The following is a 23,743-nucleotide window of genomic DNA, read 5'->3' as shown; positions in this document are numbered from 1 at the left end:
ATGATCTCTGAGGCTCCGTTGGGGATGAGTGGTCCATGGGGAAGATGGAGCCGGGACAGAGGTCTTTGTTCCCAGCCCCTCGCCCCCTGGTCTGGCAGTGTGAGCAGTGGAGGAAAGGATACTCTTTTTTCTCAGCCGTGAGGTTGGCAGTGAGACAGAGGCATTCACGGTGTGGCACGCACTGTGCTCGCAGCAGCCTTAAGAAGTACAGGTGCTGGGGCGCCTGGCTGGCTCAGTCAGTGGAGCGTGCCACTCTTGATCTTGGGGTTGTGAGTGCAAACCCCACGTTGGGTGTAGAGATTGCTTAAAAATAAAATCTTTTAAAAAAGGAAGTGCAGGTGCTGTTCTGTTTCCTTTTTGCAGATGGAAAAGATGAGAGATGAAATCACCAGCCCAGGGTCCTACAGCTAGTCAGTTGCAGGGCCAGGATTCAGACCCACACAGTCTTGTTACCCAGCCTGTGCACTTACCTGCTCTACTTGTGGCAGAACTAGCACCTTCTCCCACCCCTCCATCCCCTACTCTTCTACCACACCCCAGGCTTTGGTTCCCCCTCCCCCCAACTCTAAGCCCATTCTGCATATTTGCAGGATCTCGGGAGCACTGATCTCTCAGAGGTGTCTTTCCTTCCCCTGGCCTTTTGCTTTTTCCTTTGTTACAGGCAGGAAGGAGAAGTCTCTTCTCCGCTCTGTCCTAGCTAAATTTGTATTTGGAAATCTGATTTCTAAAAAGGATAAGGGGAATGCAGGGGCTGTTTTTTAGGAACAAGACATTTCTTAAATATTTTATTTATTTATTTGAGAGAGAGAGAGTGGGAGAGAAAGCATGAGCAGGAGGAGGGATGAGGGAGAAGCAGACTTTCCGCTGAGCAGGGAGCCTGACATGGGGCTCAATCCCTAGACCCTGAGATCATGACCTGAATGGGCCCTTAACCACCTGGGCCACCCAGGTGCCCTGGAAGGGCATTGATTTTAGAATTAATTTGGGCACCTGTCTTCCTGTCTCTCAAAAGGGGTCTGGAGAATTCTTTCCCTGGATATATCCCTATTTCAGGAAGACTGATGAAGGAATAGTCCCTAACATGAGACAGTGCTAACAGGCAGAACCAGAGGGGCCTCGGAAAGCATATAGAATGATCAGTGTTTCTTCTTAAAACAAATATTTTGTAGTGCTTCCTTTGCTATCCTAAAATGAAATTTAGAAACAAGAAAACCTACCTATATATATAATTTAAAAACTCAATTCAGTGCCCCAATTGTGACAAAAGAGGGAAAGAAAAATGAAGTCATAATAAAATGATGTATTTCATTATGTAAATGCCCAGGCTTGACTACAGCAGAAGACATAATAGTCAGTTGCTAGCGCTTATGCACAGAATCACCATGAATGCAGCAGCTACAAATGTGGACAGCTGTGTTTTTTGGCAATACCAATTCTTCTGGTGGTGTTGCCATCAGTAAACTGATTTTTTGAAATTGTAAACACATCTTGATAAAATTCCAACCAAAACAAAGCATCATCTTTCCTCCTTTCATGTGATGGTTGCATTCCTGGAAAAGTCAGTGTAAATTAAAACGCCAAATTTGTGTCTAAGAGTAAAACAGTTAGGTTCAAGGTTCCAATATTTATAAAGAGAGTTTTCACCAACCTGAGTGTATGATAGGTTATTCCAGACACGTGGTCACCGGGCAGCTCTTCGCTGTGCTGGACTGGGCTGAGTGCCCCCCAGCCCACTCTGCCCCCTAAATGCCATCATTTCTCCCCAGTAACAGAAACTCACAGATTCAATCATCTTTGTTGAGGTCCACTGGAACAAGCAATTTCTTTCTTGGGTCTCTTCCTTTGGGAAGTTCTGTGACTCTGTTAAAAGACAATATCTGCATTTGTTGTGCACCTACTATGAGCATGATCTGGCAGTGGGGAGACAGAAGCATGACCTGCTTTCTGTCTGTGCTGTGAAAGATGAGCCCTACTCCATGGGTGCCGAGCTCCTGGGAGGCTCAGTCCTCAGGTGCAGCCTCCTACCTCTGGTCTCTGTTTGAGATACCCTCTGAATCTTTCCTCATACCCCCAAGCCCAAATCCTGGCTCAGATGCCGCCTCCGCCCTCCAGGAGGCCAGCCATCCCTGACTGCCCACCCCCCAACACCAGATAGTTCTCTCTCTGGGCCCCCACTGCCTGCTGTGTGGGGTCCTCTAGGGTCCTTACCCATGCTTGAATCAGAGCTCCATCTCCAGGCTCCATCTCCCTGCTGGAGGTTGGGATCCCTTGAGGACTAAGACTGGGTTTCCTTATGGGGCTGTGCTTGTGGTCAGAGCACTGGTAAGAGATGGTTGAATGCTTGAACCAAGAGAGGCAGCTTAGCCGAGTACCCCTCTCTGTGTACATCTTGTCCTTTTAATTAAGCAAATGGCTTCTTTTCTCCTCTCCCCACTCCCTGGTCCTCATCGGCTCACATGAGATGCTTGCTGTGCAGACGGTGCTGGCTTGCTTGGGGTCTAACAGCCTGCTTGCTCTGACTCAGTGCTTAGACTCGGTACAATTTATTTACTTATGAAGGTTTTATTTATTTATTTGAGAGAGAGAGAAAGAGAGAGTGCACACAAGGGGGGAGGGGCAGAAAGAGAGGGAGAAGCCAACTCCCCCAATGAGCAGGGGAGACAAGGGGCTCGGTTTCAGGACCCTGAGATCATGACCTTGGCCAAAGGCAGATGCTTAACAACAGACTGAGCCACCCAGGTGCCCTGACCTGGCATAATTTTATTGAGTCCATTGCACAGACGAGATGAGCTGTGAAAGGTCATACAGCTGGCAAGTGGCAGAGCCTGAGCTGGTGCCCAAGCCACCACCATCCATGTCATCTAAACACTTCCAAGGCTGGGACTTCCTCCTAGAAAGTCATTCATTCATTTAGTGGCTCCTGACTCAGTGTTGGGCACTGTGGCCTCCATGGTAGACCAGGCCTCATGGCCCCCTTTGATTTCCCTTAGGGGGCCCTGTCTTCCTAGCCTTGGGCCAGTCATAGAAGGGAGCGTCTGAAGCCCCCAGGCAGGGGGCGGCTATCCTTTCCCAGTAGGTCCTGGAAGAGTGGCTGCTGCCTCTGTACTTGTTTAGTTTTTCACTTTTGGTGAAATGTCCACTTTTATCCATTCATTCCCAAGTATTTATTTTGTACCTGCTATGTGCTCTGGGTCCTGGAGACACAGGAATGAACAAGTTAGACAAAAACCTCTGCCCTCATGAGCGACATTCTAATAAGGGAAGAGACAATAAGTAAATAAGGAAAATAAACAGCGTGTTGCTGAGGGCGCTGGAGGGTAACGAAGCTGGGGAAGGGGCCAGAGCGTGACTCTAGGGAGTGGGGGGCGGGTATAGGCTGGTGTGTGGAGGGTAGTCAGAATGGTGAGGTGACATTTAAGGGGAGACATCAAGGGAGGGAGGGGTGAGCCAAACAGCTATCTGGGGAGGAATGTTCCGGAAAGAGAGAACAGCATATTCAGAGGCCTGAGGCAGGGGTGTGCTTGGCAAGGAGGCCTGCAGGGCTAGAGCAAAGTGGAGGAGAGCGGGAGGAGGGAAGGTCAGGAAGGCCCGATTGCAGGGCGGGGCACCCAGATTCATCCATTTAGTGGCTCCTGACTTAGTGGTAGGCACTGTGGCCTCTGTGGTAGACAGGGCCGGGCGGCCCCCTTGGACTGATCTGGGTACGCAGGTGCTGTACAATGCACTGGGGATTTTGCTTGGTGTGAGAGGGGCCATGGGGTGGGGGGCAGCCCAGAACGTCTAACTGTTCCCTGCCAGCAGGGAGCCACTAACTCCAGCAGATTTTCCCTCCTGATAATCTCCTGAACCTGGCTCTGAACCTGGGTATTCATGCCCCTCATCCGCTCTTTCGTGCGCAGGAACCTTCCTCTGGCCCAAGGGGCCTCTGTCACATCTCCCCCTGGTGGGGTCTCCACACTGTGGCCAGATCAGACCCATGAGCCCCTCCACTGCACAACCCTTTTGTGTCTGGCATGGTCTGTAAGTGGTCAGGCAAGGGCCCGACTCTTTGGAAACCAGACTGGGGGATCTGGGGGGTGGGGATTGGCACTACTGGAAGGTGGACTACCATTTTGTGGTAAGGGAGGCAGCGTGCTGCAGGGGGAGGCCCAGAAGCCCTCTCCCCACCCTCAGTAAGCCCCTCATCTCAGCCCTCGCACCCAGAGGCGCCAACTTTGTTTATTGTTTCTCCCTCGTTCCCCGCGGGCAGAGGAAAAGTCTATTAGTGTGTTTGCAGACTCTGCCAGCTCTGAGCAGATGCAGGGCTGATTTACAAACTGTCATTGCCCTGGCCTCCTTGGGAGACCTGCATGCTGGGCTCAGCCTTGTAGCTCCAAGAGCCACCTCCCCCAGGCAGACAGCCGGGCAGAGCCCTCGTGCCCTGATTTCCCAAAGGATTTCCCAAAGCGCAGCCCCTTGGCTTGCAGCTGGGAAATTTAAATTAAATGCCACGAAGGAGCCATAACAGCACATCGGGCCAGGTTAACAGTGGAGAAGGAAGTTCTCTCTGTTGACAGGAGCTCATTGGCTTGACACGAATTAGAGAGGTGTCCAGACAAAGTGCAGGGGGTCCTGAACTGAGCACCTGGGGTCCAGGTTTGAGTTCTAGTTAGGCCACCGAGTGGGTAACTTTGGACAACAGTTTACTGGCCCCTGGGCCTCAGTTTCTAAGCTGTGCGCGAAGCTGCAGGAGAACTTAGAACCCCCCCTGAGCTCTAAAATTCTCTGAATCAAAATTTGAGGATGTTTTCTTCCTCCAAGAAGCAGAGGACAGTGTTGTGCCCTGCATGGCTTGGCAATTCTGGGAGTGCCCGGAGGTTGACAGAGGCACTTGGGAGCTGAGACACTAGGTCTCTTAGTGTCACCTGGCCTGATAACTCTGCTGGGTGACTCGGACAAACCCCCTCCCCCTCTCTGAGCCCATTTTCTCATCCATAAAATGGGAACGATGATCTGTCCTACTCCTTAGGTCATTGTGAGAATCCGACAAACTGGGGAATGTGGAAGTTCGGAGTGAATGCATGCTTGAGTGGCTGTTGTTATTACCATTTCTGGGTGTATTTTACCCTGTGTGGGCACATGCACGTGCCAATATAATACGAGAAGATGCTGCTGCTGTGTTCAGAGTCCAACCAGGTCCATTCAGCTATGTGGCAGGGAATGATGTGGCTCCTGTGTGGGGTCCGGACCCCTCGGAGGGGTTGTTCCGTGCCATCCTAAGTCTACCATTGATGCGCATGTGTCTGGGGGGAAAAACACACTACACATAGACACAAAAGCCCCTCGAGTTCTTTTCAACTGAGACAGGAGATGACACACATTGGCGGACAGAGGCTGATCTCTGTGTATCCAAGAGGAGTCGAGCCAGTCCGAGTATATCTAACAGGTCAAGCTCTGAAATGAAGAAGCAATAAGCCAGTGAAATGGTACTATCACCAAAACATGATTGATCAATTGAATTCTATCAGAGACAGTGGACAGTGAGATTAACTCAGGCCTGATAGGTTCAATGAGTTAAAGCATGATGTTCATTTCAGCTTCATTTCACCAGTCTTTGCTTGTGAAATTGGTCAATCAATAGAGGTTGAAGATCATATATATATATAAATATATCGGGGACCATCTTATGGGGAATATAATCTCACTAGTTGGCTCCTGGCTGGGGCTGCCTGCCTCGGGTAATGGAGACAGAACAGGGACTCTATCAGCCCCATCGAAATGGCCTGATATCTTCTCCAAATGAAAAGTATTTTTGGATCTCTGATGATTTATCTTTTTTTCCTCCCTCTCACTTTGATCTATGACAAAACCCATACCCATCTTGGAGAAATATAGTGATTTCTCCTGAAAACATTTGTGCAATGATCAGATAGATACACTTCAAAATATGAACCTTCTTTTTAGTTATATTGTCCTTGGGGAGAAAAGAAAGACAGTAATTTAAAAACCCAAATGGGGGTAATGCAAAGATATCAGGGTAAATATGATTTTTAAGCCCTTTTATTTATTTATTTCTGTGCAGTGGAGGATGGGGGACAGACTGCTGTGTGTGTGGAAGCCCAAAAAGGGGGTGCACCCATAAGGAGTCCTTCCAGGTGTAATTAAAATGAAGCCTTTAGCATTCTTTGATCTCATTTAAAAGCACAACCCATAGTAACAAATCACCCTTTTGCTCCCAGTAATATTTCATTTGCTTTGGAATATTTTCACTATGGTGGCTAATTTAATATCCCTCCTAATTAGCGTGGATATCTCTCTGTAAGGTAGAATAATTAGGTACTACTGTACAAGGTAATGGACTTGGGTAGTATGGATTGGAGAGAACAGACTTGTCCCATGGCAATGCACAAGGTATTCCTTCTTGTCTCTTCTTTGAGGTCATGTTGATTCAGTTAAGCACAAAGTATGCATCAGAATATACATTAGACTCTAGGTAACAGAGAACAGTGCTGAAAAGCTAGATAGAGAGGAAAGAGCCTTGTGTACTTTGCTGTCTTCCCCTTGGCCCAATTCTTGCATTCCAAACCTCCTGAATTATAGTCATTCTCCAAGCACCACATTTTCACATGCCCCTGGGCCTTTGCATATGCTGTTCCCTCTCATGAGAATGCACATCCTCTCCCTGCCTCTTTTTTTGGCTCACTCCTTCCCTCTCATTCTTAAGTCTTTTTTTTTTTTTTAAGATTTTATTTATTTATTTGATAGAGAGAGAACACAAGGAGGCAGAGAGGCAGGCAGAGAGAGGGGGAGGGAAGCAGGCTCCCTGCTGAGCCAAGAACAGGATGTGGGGCTCGATCCAGGACCCTGAGATCATGACCTGAGCTGAAGGAAGAGGCTTAACCCACTGAGCCACCCAGGCGCCCCTCATTCTTAAGTCTTGAGCTTCACTTCTTCTAGGTGGCTTTTTTGGATCACCCCTGCCCCCCAGCCTGAATTAAGTGGAGCGATTTAGTATAGGGTTAGGGGCAGATTCTGGGGTCAGACTGCTTGGGTCTGGATCCCAGCTCTTCAATCTCTTAGCTGTGTGACCATGGGCAAGTTACTTAAGCTCCCCAGGCCTCAGTTTCCTCATCTGTAAAACAGAAGGGGCAATAACAGACTTGACAATATGGGACTATGATGAGGATTAAAGCGATATGGTGCTTAGAATAGTGCCTGGCACAGAGGAAGCTCTGTATACGGGTCAGCTACCATCACCTGGCTCCCAGGGCTGCCTCCACTTCTCAGGCTTCTCGCACTTACCTTACTGCATCGGAATGATTCACTTCTCTACATCCTCCACTCAAGGGCAGGTGTTAGAACTTAAACCCCTCTTTGATCCAGGTGCCAAGAGCCAGACAGCCAGCAGGAGTTTGGTGCATGTTGCTCAGGAATGAACGGATCCATGAGTCTCAGAGTGGGCATCGGGGGCCTCGTGTGTTCCCAGGCTCACCTCACTTTGGACCCGTCCTATGGCCTTGGACAAATCCCTTTGTCATCCCAGAGTGTGGGATCATTGGTCCCTCAGGGCCTTTCCCTCATTGACAGCCTCTGACTCATTGGGTGACACACGGCACAATCCAATTCACTCTGGTCGAACCTGAACTTATTTGGCAATTTTACAATTTCGCGTTTTTCCTTCTCCGAGAAGAAAGATTGAGTGAGACTAATGGCTGAATAATGGTAGTTCCAGTGGAATTTCCTGCACACGACTCTGATTTTTCTCAGCCCAGTTTAAGTTGGGATTTATACAATCACCCAGAACATTGATTTTGGTTCTGGGCTGCCATGGGACGGTTCCAGCCCTGCCACCCTGCGGCCCAGCATAGGGCCTGGCTTACGGTAGATGCTCTAGAAATGTTGGCTGGATCGTGCCTGTGCCTGGAATCTGCTCCCCTTTATCTTCACGCCTTGTCTCCTCTGCGTTTCTGGGATCTGGCCCCTCCTGCAGGGCCCGTTTCCTGTTGTTAGTCATCTCTGGGTCACCCTGAGCATCTAAACACCCCCATGCAAAGTAGAAGAATGAATGGCATTTTGCCATTATCGTTGGACTCTGAGCGGTTGAACAACTTACTGTGTCTTCCTTTAGGTGTATGTGAAGCTTAAAGCTCAGCTGAGCTCTGGTAGTTTATCATGCTCTCATTTAAAATTTAATGAATTGGGTGCCTGGGTGGCTCAGTGAGGTAAGCCGCTGCCTTCGGCTCAGGTCATGATCTTAGAGTCCTGGGATGGAGTCCCACATAGGGCTCTCTGCTCAGCAGGGGGCCTGCTTCCCTTCCTCTCTATCTGCCTGCTTCTCTGCCTACTTGTGATCTCTGTCTGTCAAATAAATAAATAATATCTTTTAAAAAAATTAAAAAGAAATTTTATGAACTGCCTCAGATCGTTTTTAGAAGTAGGTAAACATAAAGCCTTAGTTGTTTCACTCTTTCCTCCTCCGGGATCACTGATGTCCTAGAGGTCACTCCTGAAGGTTTTCTCCCAAGTTCTCTGAAGATGCCAGAGACTCTCCTGCTGCCGAGATCCCCTCTAAGCATTGAGTACCCCCCAAGTCCCCTGCAAAGCCTCAAGTCTTCCTAGGTCATGCATTCGGTCAACAAACACTGATTAGCTTCTCCTGTGCTCGAGGTGAGTCAGACATGCGCTCTGCCCTCAGAGAGCTCATACTGTTCGCGGGAAGGAAAGAAAGAACAATCCTAGAGACAGCGTATGTTTTTCAAGCCCTTGCTGTAGGGCAGGCCCTGCTGAACATTCCACAAGGAGTCTCCTCTCATTCTTTCCTGAACCCCGGGTCTCATGACTGTCCTATTTTACAGATGACAACATTGAGGATTCAAGAGGTAAAAGAAGTTTCTCAAATATCATAGGCTCGTGAGAGCCAGACTGGAGATTTGACCCTGGGCCTGCTGGCGTTCGGGTTCCCAGGCTTCCCTGGCATGTCCGCCGCATCCTCCCCAGGGCCTGGCTTTACTCTAAGGCCTGTTAAGAGGCATGTGGGTATTTGCTGTGGCCTCGAACACGTTACTTCTTACCTTTGCCAGGTCCCTCAGCTGGAAAATGGGGACTGACCTGACGGGATGTGTTGTGAGGAGTAAAATCCAGGCCATAGTGGCGGCCAGTGCTGCTTGCTGAGGAGACCCAGAAGAAAGGGCCATTCGGGGGTGCCTGGGTGGCTCAGTGGTTTAAGCCGCTGCCTTCAGCTCAGGTCATGATCTCAGGGTGCTGGGATCGAGTCCCGCATCGGGCTCTCTGCTCAGCGGGGAGCCTGCTTCCCTCTGTCTCTCTCTGTCTGCCTCTCCATCTACTTGTGATTTCTCTCTGTCAAATAAATAAATAAATAAATAAAATCCTTAAAAAAAAAAAAAGAAAGGGCCATTTGTTCAGCCTATGGACCTAGAGGCAGGCTTCAGAGAGGAGGTGATTTCTTGGCTGAGCCTTGAAGGGCAGGGGTGAAGGCGAGCAGGCAGTGGGACGAGGAATGAGGAGTACGTAGCCTGCTGGGATGGCATTGTGGGGTGAAAGGTGGGTGACTCTGACGGCAGGGGCAGATCGTGGAGGCACGGAAGGCTGGGACTTCATCTTGAGGAAGCCTTGGAAGGGTTTTTGTGGTGAAAGTGGTGGTGACAGCAGCTAACGCAGGTTGGACACTAACTTCGTGCCAGCCACCGGGGCTAAGATGTTACGGAGATGATCTCATGAATCCTTACAAAAGCCCCAGGGATTGACTTACGGACCATCGTGCCAGTTTATAGATGAGGAAACGGAGGGTGTTAGTTTTAGTGGCTGATCTGAAGGCTGAAGGGGAGTGGAGAGAACATTGCAGGTACGAGGCCGAGGCACACATCCCTGCTGAGCGACCTCAGGGACTTAGCCTCTGGGGGTCTGATGCGCCGAGACCCGGCTGTGCTGCATCTTCGCTGGGGAGGCAGGCCTGGGAGCACGGTGGGTGTCAGAGAGCTGGGCTGAGAGGCAGCAGACTGGCTGGGTATCACTACCCTGGAGCCCTCCCTGCAGGCCAGGTCAGGAGCAGACCTCGGACCCTGAGGTAAGGGTCGGGGACATTGTAGAGCCCAAAGCAGTTAATGGAATCTGGGATTTGTCTCAAATTCAAAAAGATTAAGGGTAAATGTATCCTAGTGAAGAAGAGTAAGATTTCTTCCTCTCCAACTTCCTCCCAGAAGCCCCAGCAACCCCCCAGCTACCCACATATCTGTTCCTAAACCAAGTATTGGCAAAGAGAATGGGGTCCCCTGGGTAGGCTCTGGTAACTGTTCAGTGGTGGAATGGGAATTGTTGGGGGGGGGTGTGCCCTACAAAGGCTGTGCAGAACAACCAAAATGGGAAAATAAGTTAATGTTCATGTAATATTATTTAATAGACAAAATCTAGGTGGGTTTTGGAGGCAAGAATGGTTAGAAATGACTGATTCAGCCTCTGAAGTGGGTGATAGGGCCTCTGAGGCCCAGAGAGGGCTCACACAGCAAGTAAGTGCAGAGCTGGAGGTAGAACCCAGGTCTGCTGGCTCTCAACCCTTTTCCCATGGGGCCCTGCCACTGGCCTGCCCTGCAGGGGAGCAGCTGGGAGGATGGACGAGGTTCTGTGAGGGCTCTGGCTTTGACAGGGTTCTATAGACTGACCCAGTGGCTCCAGGCTCCCTTCCCGGGACTCTCGAGTGGGCCTTCGGCTAGGGTTTGGCCCCAAAGGGATTTGGGGCGATCACAGAAGGGATTATGGAGATTCCTGTTTGTTTTTATTTTTTTTTTCCCTCCCAGTGAGCATCTGCAGACATAAAGTACATGATGATTTTTAAAGAAACAAACCAGAGCCTTTCTAGAAAAATGCAAAACCCCTGAATCTGCTGTGCTCTGAAGAAAACGCAATGGGTTTATGATCTTTTAAGACACACAAGAGACAGCTTTCTCTTGACAGATGGGGATCTGAGGCTATTTTGCTTCCTCCCCCTTTGCGTGACCAGACCCGACTGTGTAAAGCTTTTAGCTTCAAAGCCGGGTTGTGAATAACATTGGTTTAACCTGAAATTTAAAGCCAGCATTTCTTTGCTCTCCGAGACGGGGCTTCCTGCCCCTTGCTCCCCTGAAGCTAGCTTCCAGAATGTTAATTCTACGAGCCATGGTTGACTAAGCCCAGCACTGGGTCTATTACATATTATTTGATTTGGAGTAGAGAAAAAGACTTAAAGATACCATGCCCCTTGTATACCTTTGTACTTTTGCCCATGTCTGTCCATATATTTAAGCATACCATTCACATTGTAAGTTCAGATTTTTCTCCGTGGAATAAAATGGGTCCGAGGGTTTCTGTAGCTTGTCTCCAAGACCACATTTTCCAATGAAGTCAGATGGCGTCTTTGCAACACAGATGAGAAATGCTACGGAAACTTCCACGGGAGGCTTGGAGGTCAGGGCTGGTTTCTGGGTATTCATTTTTGTAGCTGTCTTTGAGCATATAACTGGTTTGTTTGGTTTGCTGTGCACCCACTATGTGTGTACCCAGAGGCAGGTTGTCTGTGTCCCTGGCCCAAGAATTATGCCTCTTTTCGTCAGAGGATTTGTGCTGGTTGACAGGTGCGCCTTTTCTGGTCTGATTATTTTTCAATTAACATTTGCCTCCTCCACCGAACTGAAGTCCACGAGGGCAGGGCCAGGCCAGCTCTTAACCATTGCTGAGGCCAGCATTAGTGTGACACCTGCTCACTAAGGTTGCTTAAGAGAAGAATGAATGGGGACACTTGGGTGACTCAGTCGGTTAAGCATCTGAGCGACCTGCTCAAGTCATGATCCCAGGGTCCTGGGATGGTGCCATTCGTCAGGCTCCCTGCTGAGCGGGGATCCTGCTTCTCCCTCTCCTCCGTTCTCATGCTCTCTCACTCTCTCTCTCTCTCAAATAAATAAATAAAATCTTTTAAAAAAGAGAGAGAAGAATGAATGATTGAATGAATGAAATCAGTTGGAGGGATGCTGGTATTTGCAGACCAGACCTGTGAAAAAAAGATGGTTGTTCATTTATTCCACAGATATTTCTCGTGGAGGAGACAGAGATGAATTAACCGTGGCTTCCCTTTGAGGTAGCGAATAGTGCAGTGTCAGAAGGCCCAGTGGGCTTGACTCCTAAGAAAAGGGAGAAAATGGCCAGAGCCCAAAGAGCAGGGGAGGAAGCAGCTGGAGCAGAAAGGAGGGCATCCCGGAGGAGGAGGCACGCGTGCTTACCGGCTGTGTCCGTCCTGGCAACAGGGTGCATGTCCATGGGGAATGGCTCCCCTTCCTAAGCGGCACGGTGGATGCTCTGTGGGTGACAGCCCTACTCCACGCATCACATTCAGATGTCCACAGGGGCAAACTTCACCTTGCCAGCCCCGAGTCTCGCCAAAGGATGATCCTTGGGCCCAGTGCTTCGAGAGCACAGGCTCATCTAAAGGAACTGGCAGTTCAGGTACCGGGACTGAGGGATATGGACAGTGATTGTTCCTCAGCCCCTCCCGTGGCCCCTCTCTGCGCCCCCAGCAGGACTCAGATCCTCCCCATGGCCTCCTGTGGGCTCCGGGGCTGTCTGGCCATCCCCCACCTTCCTCTCCACAGTCTCCTGGGGTCTCTTCCCCTCACTGTCCTGTGCCTTTCATCTCCCTCTCATGTCTAAGCCTTTGTAGGTGGCCTCCTCTGCCTGGCGTACCCTTTCCACCCCTACCCTCTTTGCCCGGCTGAGCCCTGTCCTCTACTCTCAGTTCAAGCATGATTTTCCTGTGGAAGACTTCTCTCACCCCCCCACCCCCTGTGCGGTCACACCTCTCCCTCATTCTCCAAACTCCTGTGCACATGATTCTAGAACACTCTTTCTACTTGGCAGTAATCACAGTTTGTAGCCACATGTCCGTGTGAGTATTGACAAAAGTGAGCTGCCCTTTCTGGTTTGGGAAGAGGGACCTGTCTGAGGCATCCCTGTATCCTCTGTTGTTTTTTTCTAAACACCACCTGGTACAGAGTAAACACTTCGTCCATGTTTGTCCAATGAGTGATTATATGGGTAGATGTGTCTCCGCCTCCTCAGGAAATGACCGACATCAGGCGTCTGTGCAGAGTGACAAGGTAGACCTACCGTACCTCCCTCCCAGTGGAGAAAGCAAGTGGGGGTGCTGGAGGGGCCAGGGCAGTGGGAGGAATTGTAGGTCAGGGGCACAGACCGGAGAGGTGGCTCTTTCCAGCTCGCGGTCCTCTGCTAGGAGTGTCTGGGCCTTCTCCCAGACTTGGCCCGTGGCTGCTGTGGTTGATTTTCAGAAAACCAGAGCAGAATGCAGCAAGGCTTCTTCCCAAAAGATGGCTCAGGTCCCCACAGAACTGCCTGTGCCTGGAGTACGGGAACCTGTCCTCAGCGAGCTAGGCTTCCATGGACCCCCCAGTGCAGACACTTGAGTTGGCCATGTGCCCTGAGCCTTTACTTAGTGACCAGATGGTGACCTTGCCCACAGGAGCCCTCAGCAGAGGCACCCTCAGCTTCCTCAGTGGAGGTGAAGGTCTGCCCTTCCAGAACTCTGAGCTGTGCAAAGAGCCTGGCCTATGAATCCCACAGGAGAGGGATCGAGCCTGAGGACATCTGTGGGAGGATGGCCGGGCCAATGTGTCTGATGGAGCAGCCTGAGTGGGAGGGAAGGGGTGGGGAGTGCCCAGCTGGGGGCACAGTGAGATCTTGATGGGAGTCACCGGGGACTGGCCGACAGGAAAGAGCCTTCATTAGGAGTTTGGGGCCTGGCTGGCAGGATGGGGCTGGGGAGTCTAAGTGAAGTTGGTGGACAGAAAGAAGTCTTTTAAGAGTGGGTGTCATCTCTGATAGGGAACCACTTGTTGGGAGTACTGGGGACTGAGGGCAAGGTCATACTTCAGTAGGAGTGACTGGAGCCAGGATGACAGGCCAGGGCATTAGCTGAGGAGAAGAAAGATGAGTGTCCTCCCCTGTGTGTGTGTGTGTGTGTGTGTGTGTGTGTGTGTGTGTATCTTTGATAATAGGGTCATTGGGCAGATGCCAGCCAATGGGAGAGCACGGGCAGGGTTCTGAGCTCCTATATTCTACTAGTCTTCGATGCCCTTGTAGGAATGGTCCCCATGGGGATAAGCCATCTTGGAAAAAGGGACTCTGAGGATGATGTCCTCAGAGGAGGACATCATGGGCAGGAATAGGGACCAGTCTCGTGGAAGACTTGTGTTGCATGTAGCCAGAGGAGGGACCCAGACTCTAGGCTGGGGACATCAGCCAGAGAGACCAGCTTCCCTCGGGGCCCACGTGTTGGGGTATCTGGTCACTGAGGCTATAGCTTAGCCTATCCTATCCTCTTGGGTCAAAGTGCAGGTGCGATCTGTTTCCTCAGGGAGATTTATGAGCTACTTCTGAAGGCCCTTCCTGTAGAGACACTGGGGTGCCCTGAGCTACCAGCCTCCGTGGAGGACTCTGGAAGGCCATTATTCCTGGGAACACCCGCAGCTGGTGTCTTTGATCCAATGTCAGACCCTGCCTTGCGTCTGCCTCCAGATAGGAGAGTTGGGGAAACTAGCCGCTTGGGGTAGCACCTCAGTGACACAGCACCCTACTGCTTCACGCTCCTCGGTTTGGTCTCCTTCCTCACACTACGTGATGGATGAGGAGTAGGGCAGCCTGTGCTGACAGGGTGGGACCAGGGGGAGAATCAGTCAAGGCCTGCGTGAGGGCACCTGCCAGCGAGAGGTCGGATGTCTGCTGTCTCCCCCAGGCGCTTCCAAAGGCGAAGACAGAGGTCTGGGTTCCAACAGTGTCTGTGGTCAGCCCTGCATGAGCAGCTGGGTCCTAGAGGGCCCCGGGGCATGAGGGCCTGTGAGGCCATCTCCTTGCTGTCTTTTGCCTTCCTTGCTGTCTTTCATTTTGAACGCTTCAAGCGCAAGGCTCACCAGAAATATTTCATCCCATTTCCTTCCTTCCTCCCTCTTTTCCTTCCTTCTTTCCTTTTTTGATTTCATTTATTTATTTATTTGAGAAGGGGAGAGAAAGAAAAAAAGCGAGCCCATACCAGCCAGGGGAGGGAGAAGCAGACTCCCTGCTGAACAGGGAGCCCAATCCCAGGACTGGGATCATGACCTGGGCCAAAGGCAGACGCTTAACCCACTGAGCCACCCAGATGCCCCCCACCAACGTATTTTCTTTTTTATTGGTAACTCATAGAATTTTCTTTGAAATGCAAGCATCACCCCCAGAGGCTGTAACTCTGTGAAGAGCTAACAATACAGAACACACAGAGAATTTAATGCCGTACTTTCTTGGTAATTCACGTTTTTGAGCAGGCAGTAGTACATTGAGAGTTCTGCAGTAAGACAAAACACAACAAGAAGGGTGCTCTGAGGGAGGGCCCTTCATCTCCTGCCTCCAGGAAAGGAAGGACGAGCGCTCTCGATGTTTCTCATGGTGCTTTCCAGAGCTCCTTTGGCGATATATATACAAAAGGCACATAAAGTCTTATTCTCTTCCTTTTTCTCACACAGAAGCTTATACGTTATACATGCTCTGCTGTAGCTGGTTTATTTTTCATACGACGGTGTATCCTGAAGATCTTCCCATATCGGCTCACAGCGGGAGCCCTCGCTCCTTCACGCGGCTGCCCCGCACGCCGCTGTGTGAGCACGCCGTGACTTATGTAACAGCCAGCCCCTACAAATAAATTCTTGTGTTGTTTCCAGTCTTTTGCTACTAGAACCTTGTATATAGATCACCTCCCTTATGTGCGAGTCCAGTGGTAAGATACATTTTCAGAGGTACAGCTGCTTTATCAAAGGAAATGTGCATTTGTGGTTTTGATAGGTTTTGTCAAATTGTCTTTCGTGGGTGTGTGTCCAAAGGGGTCCCACCAGAGTTGTGTGAAGGCTGTTTCCCTACAGCTGTCCCGGTACAGTGCTTTACACTGGTCACGTGGTATGGTGGCAAGCGTCTTGGGTGAGAGCCTTGGCTCTGGGATGAAACTGGTACCTTCAAGGGGTGGGGAGCCTCAGTGCAGAAGAGGCAGTGACCCCTGGTGGTTAAGACTTCCACTCCAGGGGCGCCTTGGCGGCTCAGTTCAACATCCAACTCTTGATTTGGGCTCAAGTCATGATCTCACGGTCTTGGGATCAAGCCTTGAGTCGGGCTCTGTGCTGAGCGGGAGTCTGCTTCTCCTTCTCTCTTTGCGTCTCCTCCCTAACCCCTGGCCACACGCACTCTTTCCGCGCACACGCGTGCTCTCTCTCAAATAAATAAATCTTTAAAAAAAGACTCCCAGCCAACCTGAGCTCTAGTCCTCAGACAAATTACTTGATCTCTCAGGTCTCAATTTTCTCATCTGCAAAATGGGGGACATGTTATCTACCATGGGATCACTGTGAATTTCAGATGGGATGATGCATGGAAAAAGGGCGTGACATGGTGCCTGGCATGTGGCTCTGCCCTGGCCGGCACGGTGCCCTTGGCTGAGGAGCCCCTTGGCTGAGTCCCTGTCTGTTTTGTCTCCTATCAGGGGAGGAACTGGGCGCGGGCGTTTCTCAGGCCCTCCTGCCCCAAATCTCACTGTTGGACATGCCTTTCTTCAGCAACTCATGTAACCTGCACTCCCCCTTCATGTCTCCTGCTCATCCAAGGTATTCAGGAATCTCCAGTGCCCAACGGTCACTCGCTGCCGGGCAGAGATTTCCTCCGGAAGCAGATGCGGGGAGACCTGTTTACGCAGCAGCAGCTGGAGGTGCTGGACCGCGTGTTTGAGAGGCAGCACTACTCGGACATCTTCACCACCACGGAGCCCATCAAGCCCGAGCAGGTACGCCCCACTGCTCACTGCCCACTAGACCTCCAGCTCGACGCAGGCTCGGCTTGCCCTCCCCCAGGCCTTTGGGGGGGCATGCATGACAATGCCGTGCTCTACTCTGAGGCGGGCTTCTTGTTGTTCTCAGACAAACTTGCATAGTTGCGGCCTCCCACGGGGTCAGGAGGACTCATCTGGGGTTCTGGCAGCTTCTTGCCTCAGTGCCTCAGTCTCCCCAGCCAGCCTGGGGGGGCGGGGGTGGGGACGGTGGCATGCCTGGTGGGGCTATTCTGCCCTGTTGCCGAATGGTGTCCTTTCCCCAGGCACAGGGGCCGTGTCGTGATCTTTGGGGCCACTCGAGGTGGTCTTGGGTCCTTATCCTGTCAGTCAGGGTGAAGATGGAAATATGGCCACAAGCCACGTTATGGTGGTTCTAGGGTGTGGCCCGCTGTCAGCCCCCAAGCAGGTTATCCTGCTATGCTTTTAGAGATTGAATCCCAGAGCCTGGAAGTGAAGAAGTGTCTCACTGGACATACTCCCAACTCGGTCATTTGCAAGAGAGGGAGGGATGTAGGAGAATGACCCCTTGCTAGCCCTGGACAGACGCTCAGTCACTGCCTTGGCTACAGGACCAGAAAGGCTCTGCCCAGTGAGAGGCTTCTGGGGCCTAGATAAGGTGTGTAAGGTACCAGATTCAGCTCAGGAGGCTATTTCCTGATGCCCGGTCTGGGCTGGTTACCTGGCAGGCCCCGGCAGCTCAGATGTGGTTCCTGCCCACAGAGAGCTCCCATGTGGTGTGCACGTCAGGTAGACCCCGCTGGTACAGAAGGTGAAGATGGGCCTCACTGGGCTTTCTCTACGTGCTTATTAGATGGCATTTCTGAAGTTTTCCCCCAGAGCCATTCAAAGACACATAGGCTGCCTGCACAGTTTCCTGTGGAAAGGAGAGAGGCCAGAGGGGATGTTGAGGAGTGAGCGGTGAGCAAAGCCTCAAGGCCACCATCCTGTGACAGTCTGGCTGTCTGAGAAGCTCCTATGAGGGCTTTCACAGCCCATGTAGCCACTTTGTTTCCAGGTGGGGAAACTGAGGCCAAGAGAGGGAGAGGGACTTGCCTGAGGCCAGAGCAAGTCATGTATTCACTTAACTAATGTTGAGGAGTATCTCCCATGTGCAAGCCTGGAGCCAGGCACTAGGTACTTCAGTGAACAAGGCAGGCTTGGACCTGCCCCAGGGAGCCTACAGGTATGTGGAAGAACCACAATCAGTAAGAAGAACCCAAAAGTCATGGACTACAGATGTTCTAGGTGCTGAGGTGGGGACATTATCTGAGGTTCTCTGAAAGAATAAAGTAGAGTCTGAGCCAGGCTGGAGGCCACAGTGAACCTCCTGGGGGAAATACTGAGCCCTGAGGCCTAGGGCCAAACCAGGAGAAGGGACATAGGGGTGAGGCGAGTGCGCCTGAGAAGAGGGAAGAGCAAGTGCAAGGCCTTCAGGTGACAGGGGGCATGGCAAGAGTGAGAAGTGGAAGAAGAGCCAAGAGAGCCCATGTGGCTCAGCTTTAGGGCACAGGGGCATGGGGAGAAGGGACAGTGATGTTGGGGAGATGGGCCAGGCCTTGTAGACTGTGGTTAAGTCTCCTCTGGGAACCTTGGTCTTTCTCCTACACGTTGTTCTGGCTGGAGCTGATCCCACATGCTCCAGATCTTGGGCTTTCCGTCACAGACAGCCCTTCTGAGGGATGGCCAAATGCACCTTCCATCTGATACAGGAGGAGGAAGAAAAGGAGACTTCCTTGGATGAGGCCTAGCTTTCCTCCAGAGTTGGGGAGAAAATTTGTTTTCTAACCACTGATAAGGTCATGTGATTTTAGAGACAGCGGGGACTGGAGAACAATCTTTCAGCCCCCTCAGCCCTTAGAGGCCCTGAGAAGGGACAGGGTTTGTCTGAGGCTGCCCAGCAAGTGAGAGAGGAAGAGTGAGGGCTCAGACCTCCACACTCAGCCTGGCCTCTACCGCGTGAAGACTTCGGTGCTCGTGTTAAGCTCCTGTTAACTTAAAGCAGACATTCAGTATTAGAGACTGGGTTTCCCTCGGTGTTCCAGGTGATTCTCATGGATGCTCAGACTCAGACATGCCTCATATTTTATTTAACTTGGAATACCCGGGAAATCTGGGCAGAGACTACAGGGCTTCATAACTGGGAGGAGTCCAGAAGCCACCCATGGACTTACCCACTTGCTCAGACATTCATATGCTCATTTATCCAACATATTTCTTGCAAGCTGCAATGAGGCTGGCACAGTGCCAGGCACCCAAGCGGTGCAGGGATGAGTCAGGCATCAGCTCTGTCTGTCCACAGCTCCCAGGGGCGATATGATATGGATTTAGAACCTGCAAAGCAAGGGAGAAGGTTCTGTGGGCCCCGATGAGTGGGGAGGTTGCCTCAGTTGGTAGCATGGGGCCTTGGTAGCATGGAGATGTTGCAGAGGGGACAGGTCTACTAGACTCCCTGCAGAGATAGGGCCTGGTGGGGAGGAGACCTGCATTACGGATGCTTCAAGGGCCCCGTTCCTAGCAGCCTCGCTGTGTGGTGTCCTTCAGCATGGCGCGGACGCGACCGCGGGCCTGTGTCTGTGTGGGCTCCGAGGCGGGGCCTTCAGGCGAGCGTGTGGCGGAGTAATGACTGACTCAATGTTTTCTGGTTAATCTGCTTCACCTCCCCGTAATGTGCAGTAATGAGGAGAGATGGAAGGTGAGGCCGCGGGGCTGCCGGGCACACACACAGGCACTGGACTATGAATGACATCCTCGCTCCTGCTTCCCAGTCACCGGACCAATGACAGCCAAAGCAAGGGGCCACAGCCTGGGAAGGGGTGTCTGTCAAGGGTACGAGCTCCTTGAGCCCCCTCATGCCCACTCTCTGCCTGGCCTGGTGGTGACACCCAGAAGAGGGCCTGGAGCTCTGGTGGCCAAGGTGGGGGGGGGTGTCTCTTCCCTATGTGAGGAGTCCTAGGTCTCCACAGTCTAGTGGCCTTGGTGGGGGCTCGCTGTCCATTTCACTGAGCAGCCTGTGGGGAAGAAGGAGCTTTTCCTGGCCTTGGGGTTGAGGGAGTTTGATTTGAGTCCAGCTGAGTCCCGGCTCTGTCCTGTTGGGAGGGATGCTTTTTCCCTGGAAGTTTCCATACCTGCGGGGGTAGTGATGGAGATTTTGCACAGCAGCAGCTGGACAACAGTGGTCTTCCTCACCTGCGTGTGGTATGGTACAGGTCGCAAAGGGCCTTCATGTCCACTCTCTCTTCCTTCGACTCGTGATTTAAATGCCCACTAAACAGTGTGGGTAAGATTGGTAGAGCCCCGTTTTACAGACTGAACATTTTCCCCCCCCAAACTGTTCAACCTGTGGTCAGCCCAGGGAGCTTCCAGGACTTGCAGAGGCCACAGAGCTAGAATTTGATTTCAGGGTCTTCTGTCCTCATCTTGGGCTAGATGGTTGCATGGCCCCCTTTCAGGAGAAAGATTCTGGGAGCATTTTCTAACTGGCTGGTTCTCAGAACTGGCCTTTTGCAGCCAGAGTCTGTCTGTTATTCCAGACTCCTCAGAGTTTCACCATGGGCTTAGGTGGTCAAATCCCCCTCAATGACCCAGCCCACCCACTCATGGGAAGAACATTCCTCCTCCAGGACAGGTGGGGGTCCTGCCAGTCACGCCCACACCTACCCAGCCGCTCTTTCTACCGAGATCTGCCCTGGGCGGGTCGGCCTGGCTTCTTGCTTTTATATGGGCACTGAGTAAACCCTTGGCCCTGGGTGTCCTGCGTACACACTTCCAGGGCAATCAAACACTTCCTTCTCGATGTGGTTATTGAAGAAGCAATTCTGTTTTCCCCACTTGTGGAGGGAGTAAACATCAACCTGAAGAGGGAAAAAAAAAAAAAAAAAAAGGAAAGAAACAAGTGCTGGTGGCGTGTGTGTTCAGAACAGCGGAGTCTGTTTCAGTAAAACTCGCGGTGACGCTGTCGCGGTCGCGCTGCTGGTGGGAGCCGCTCCCTCTCCGGCCTCGGCAGGAAGGCTAAGGCGAGCACAGGCTAAGGCGAGCACAGGCTGCCGTATTTACTCTCGGCAGACTATTAACCAACACCAGGCTATTAATCTGGCTTTTGAGCCTTCACTAAAGCCCATAAAAGCTCACAGTTGTCAAATGGAGTTCATTTTAATTTCCTTTCAATCACAGTAAATTATTCAGGTGATAAATCAGCTGGAGCAGCCTCCTGGCTGTAATAGAAACCCTAATTCCTGGCTAATTATCCAGCCCATTGCTGCCAACAGATCAATACGGGCGCAAAATGGAACCGGCCCAGGGCCCTCCCTCCCATCGGGCCAGAGACAGAAAGACAGCTGGGGAAGGGGACGTGCTGCTGACCTCCCGGGAAGTTCAAAGGTCATGGGGGTTAAACTGGGAGAAGGCTTGGTCCTCGTCTAAAAGAGAAAGCCACCAGAAATGCCTCCCGCTTGCTTGTGCTGCTTTGCCCTCTGAATGGTGGCATCTCTCCAGGCTGGTGGGCCTGGGCTGAGCACAGCCTGTTCCTGTGGGTGTCCTACTCCTGGAAAGGGGCTGGTTTGTGGTTTTGAGCATAACTGACCTTGGTCATCAGGGATGGTCTGAACTCCTACTTGAGTCAGGAAAAGGGCTGGGATCGTGGGGAGAAAGATGAATTGTGGGGCATGCTTCCTTGCTTCAGGGAGCTCTTTTTCCTGGGTAGTGGGTCTGGGCCCAGCAGAAGGAGGTGGGGCAGGAAAAGGAGAGAGCGAGGAGGTGAGTGTGAAGTAGGCTGAGGAAGGGGGAAGGCTTCCTGGAAGAGGTGCCCTTTGTGCTGTATCTTGTGGGATGGGCAGACTCCAGATCCGTGGATATGGTGGAGCTGGCTGGAGCGGCATTCTGGGTGGAAGGAACAATGTGGGCAAAGGTACAGCAGGGAACTGGGAGACGGTCTGGGAGGTTGAGATGTAGGAGGAGTGAAAGGCAGTCAGGGACAGTGGGGCTGGAGAAGCAGGAGGCGAGCAGACCCCAGAGGAACGTGGAGGTGAGGAAGTCTGACTTCCCCTTTGGGGGGTGTGTCCTGAAAAGCTCCGCGTCTGTGGTCTGGACTGTTGTGCTTACCTGGAAGCTTCCTTCATGGGGCCTCCTGCCTGTTGCCCTGTCCCTGTCCCTCCAGTTGCAGCTCTCTTCCTAAAGCCCACCCTCACTTACGGTTTCCCCCACCTGAGACCTCAGCCCCAGCCCTCCATCCCCGTCACGGCCCTTCACCACTGTCCCACGCCCCCCTGCCGGCCCCCTGGGTGCTCTGGCTATGGCCAGGCCTGACCGCTCATGGCCCCCGTGGCCTGGGCCCTCCTCCGTGTGAGGGGGCCGCGGACCGCAGGCCGGTTTGTGCGTGTGGCTGAGCGCGTGAACAGTGGGGATGGCTGCAGCCTGCAGGGTGGCGGCTACCGCGGTTCCGTGACTGTCTTACGGTGGTTGGTTCTCGCTCCAAGCTCCTGCTCACTGTTTCCCTTCAGTCTGTTTTTACATCTACCCGAGCCAGGCCCACCAGGAGTCCTGCCTGCCCCGGGAGGCCTTCACTGACCCACTTCAGTCCGCACGGACTTGCTTCGTGTGTGAGTCCATGAAAGCCTCGGGTTCTAGTCATTACCATGGTGATTGTTGGAGCGACAGTGCCTTCGCGGCCTGCCATGTGCCTGGATCTGTTCTGAGGAGCAGCCTCTTGGCCCATTGCATTACAAAGCCCCCGCCACGTTCCTATGCCTACCGCGCAGGCGGGGTGGCTGGGGCTGAGGGAGGTTAGCAGGGACCCCGCCACAGGTATGGGCCAAAGTCGGACATCAGGGTCCGGGCTTGTGGCCACTGTGGCTGTCCCAGGTGCAGCTTAGTCAGGCAGCCCCACTGATTCGTACAGGTGAGCGGTTTCCTGGGAACACACCTGGGGCTTCCGTGTACTCATCCTGGGAGGCGAGCATGAGTTAGAAAGCGGAGGGACTGCCAAAGGAACCAGTGGAAGGATGAGCAGAAGTCCGAGGGCAGTGACTCTGCTGTTCTACTGTGACCTGCTTCTGTTTCTGCTCCGCTTACCTCGGTCCTCCCTTTGCGAGGCTGTGCTCTGGGCCACGCTCTTCCTTTGCAGATGAAGTAGGGAGTGTTTAGGAGAGACAATTGGAAATTCTTTTCTAGGAGGGATGACTAAGAGATTAGGGCTATTTGGTCTGAAGAAGGGAAGACTTGGGAATGTGAGCAGGGAAAGGGGCAGGCTGGGAGAACTTTCTGACAGCTCAAGCTTTCCAACCAGTGGAGTGGGCCTCCTTGTGAAGTAGCAAGCTTCCTGTCGCCAGAGGCATGTAAGTAGACGCTATCCTTATTCATATATGCTGTGTTAGAAGTTTATGAATCCACTGATGACTTGAGGAGCTAAATGTCAAGGGTCTTCCAACCTGAAAGAATGATTCTAAGTTAAGAAGAGCAAGAGAGGAGGCGCCTGGGTGGCTCAGTGGGTTAAAGCCTCTGCCTTTGGCTTAGGTCATGATCCCAGGGATCGAGCCCCATGTCGAACTCTGTTTGGCAGGGAGCCTGCCTCTCCCACCCTCTGTGCCTGACTCTCTGCCTACTTGTGATTTCTGTCTGTCAAATAAATAAATAAAATCTAATTAAAAAACAACAACAACAACAAAAAACAACAAGAGGGGTCCGGTGGGAGGAGGGGAAGGAATAGGGGAGCCAACAAAAGGAGACCCTTAATATTGCAGTGTGGAAGGGACACTCCAGAGAAATTGCCCCCCACCCAGGGACTCTCACTAGGGGGGCCAGCCTGGGTCACTGGAGCTGCAAGGTCTTGGGAGGCTGGCAATGCCCCAGCTCCCCTCATGCACAGAATAG

The 23,743-nt window shown here is 52.0% G+C and overlaps 1 protein-coding gene across 10 annotated transcripts in view; it reads left to right on the top strand.

Moving 5' to 3' along the window:
* PAX5 (paired box 5) overlaps window positions 1-23,743 on the top strand; it is a 195,206-nt gene that overhangs the window by 50,140 nt on the left and 121,323 nt on the right. For all 10 annotated transcript variants that reach the window (XM_045081578.1, XM_004747607.3, XM_013053781.2 and 7 more), the window contains exon 6: window positions 16,659-16,834. In XM_045081578.1, coding sequence (XP_044937513.1) covers window positions 16,659-16,834 — 176 coding nt within the window. The remainder of the gene's footprint in view (window positions 1-16,658; window positions 16,835-23,743) is intronic.

Source organism: Mustela putorius, unplaced genomic scaffold (genome assembly GCF_011764305.1).
Source record: "Mustela putorius furo isolate JIRA1106 unplaced genomic scaffold, ASM1176430v1.1 tig00000580_pilon_pilon_pilon, whole genome shotgun sequence".
NCBI classification, from domain to species: domain Eukaryota; kingdom Metazoa; phylum Chordata; class Mammalia; order Carnivora; family Mustelidae; genus Mustela; species Mustela putorius.
The sequence above is the reverse complement of the archived record's forward strand: the minus strand, read 5'-3'. Positions and strand labels throughout refer to the sequence as shown.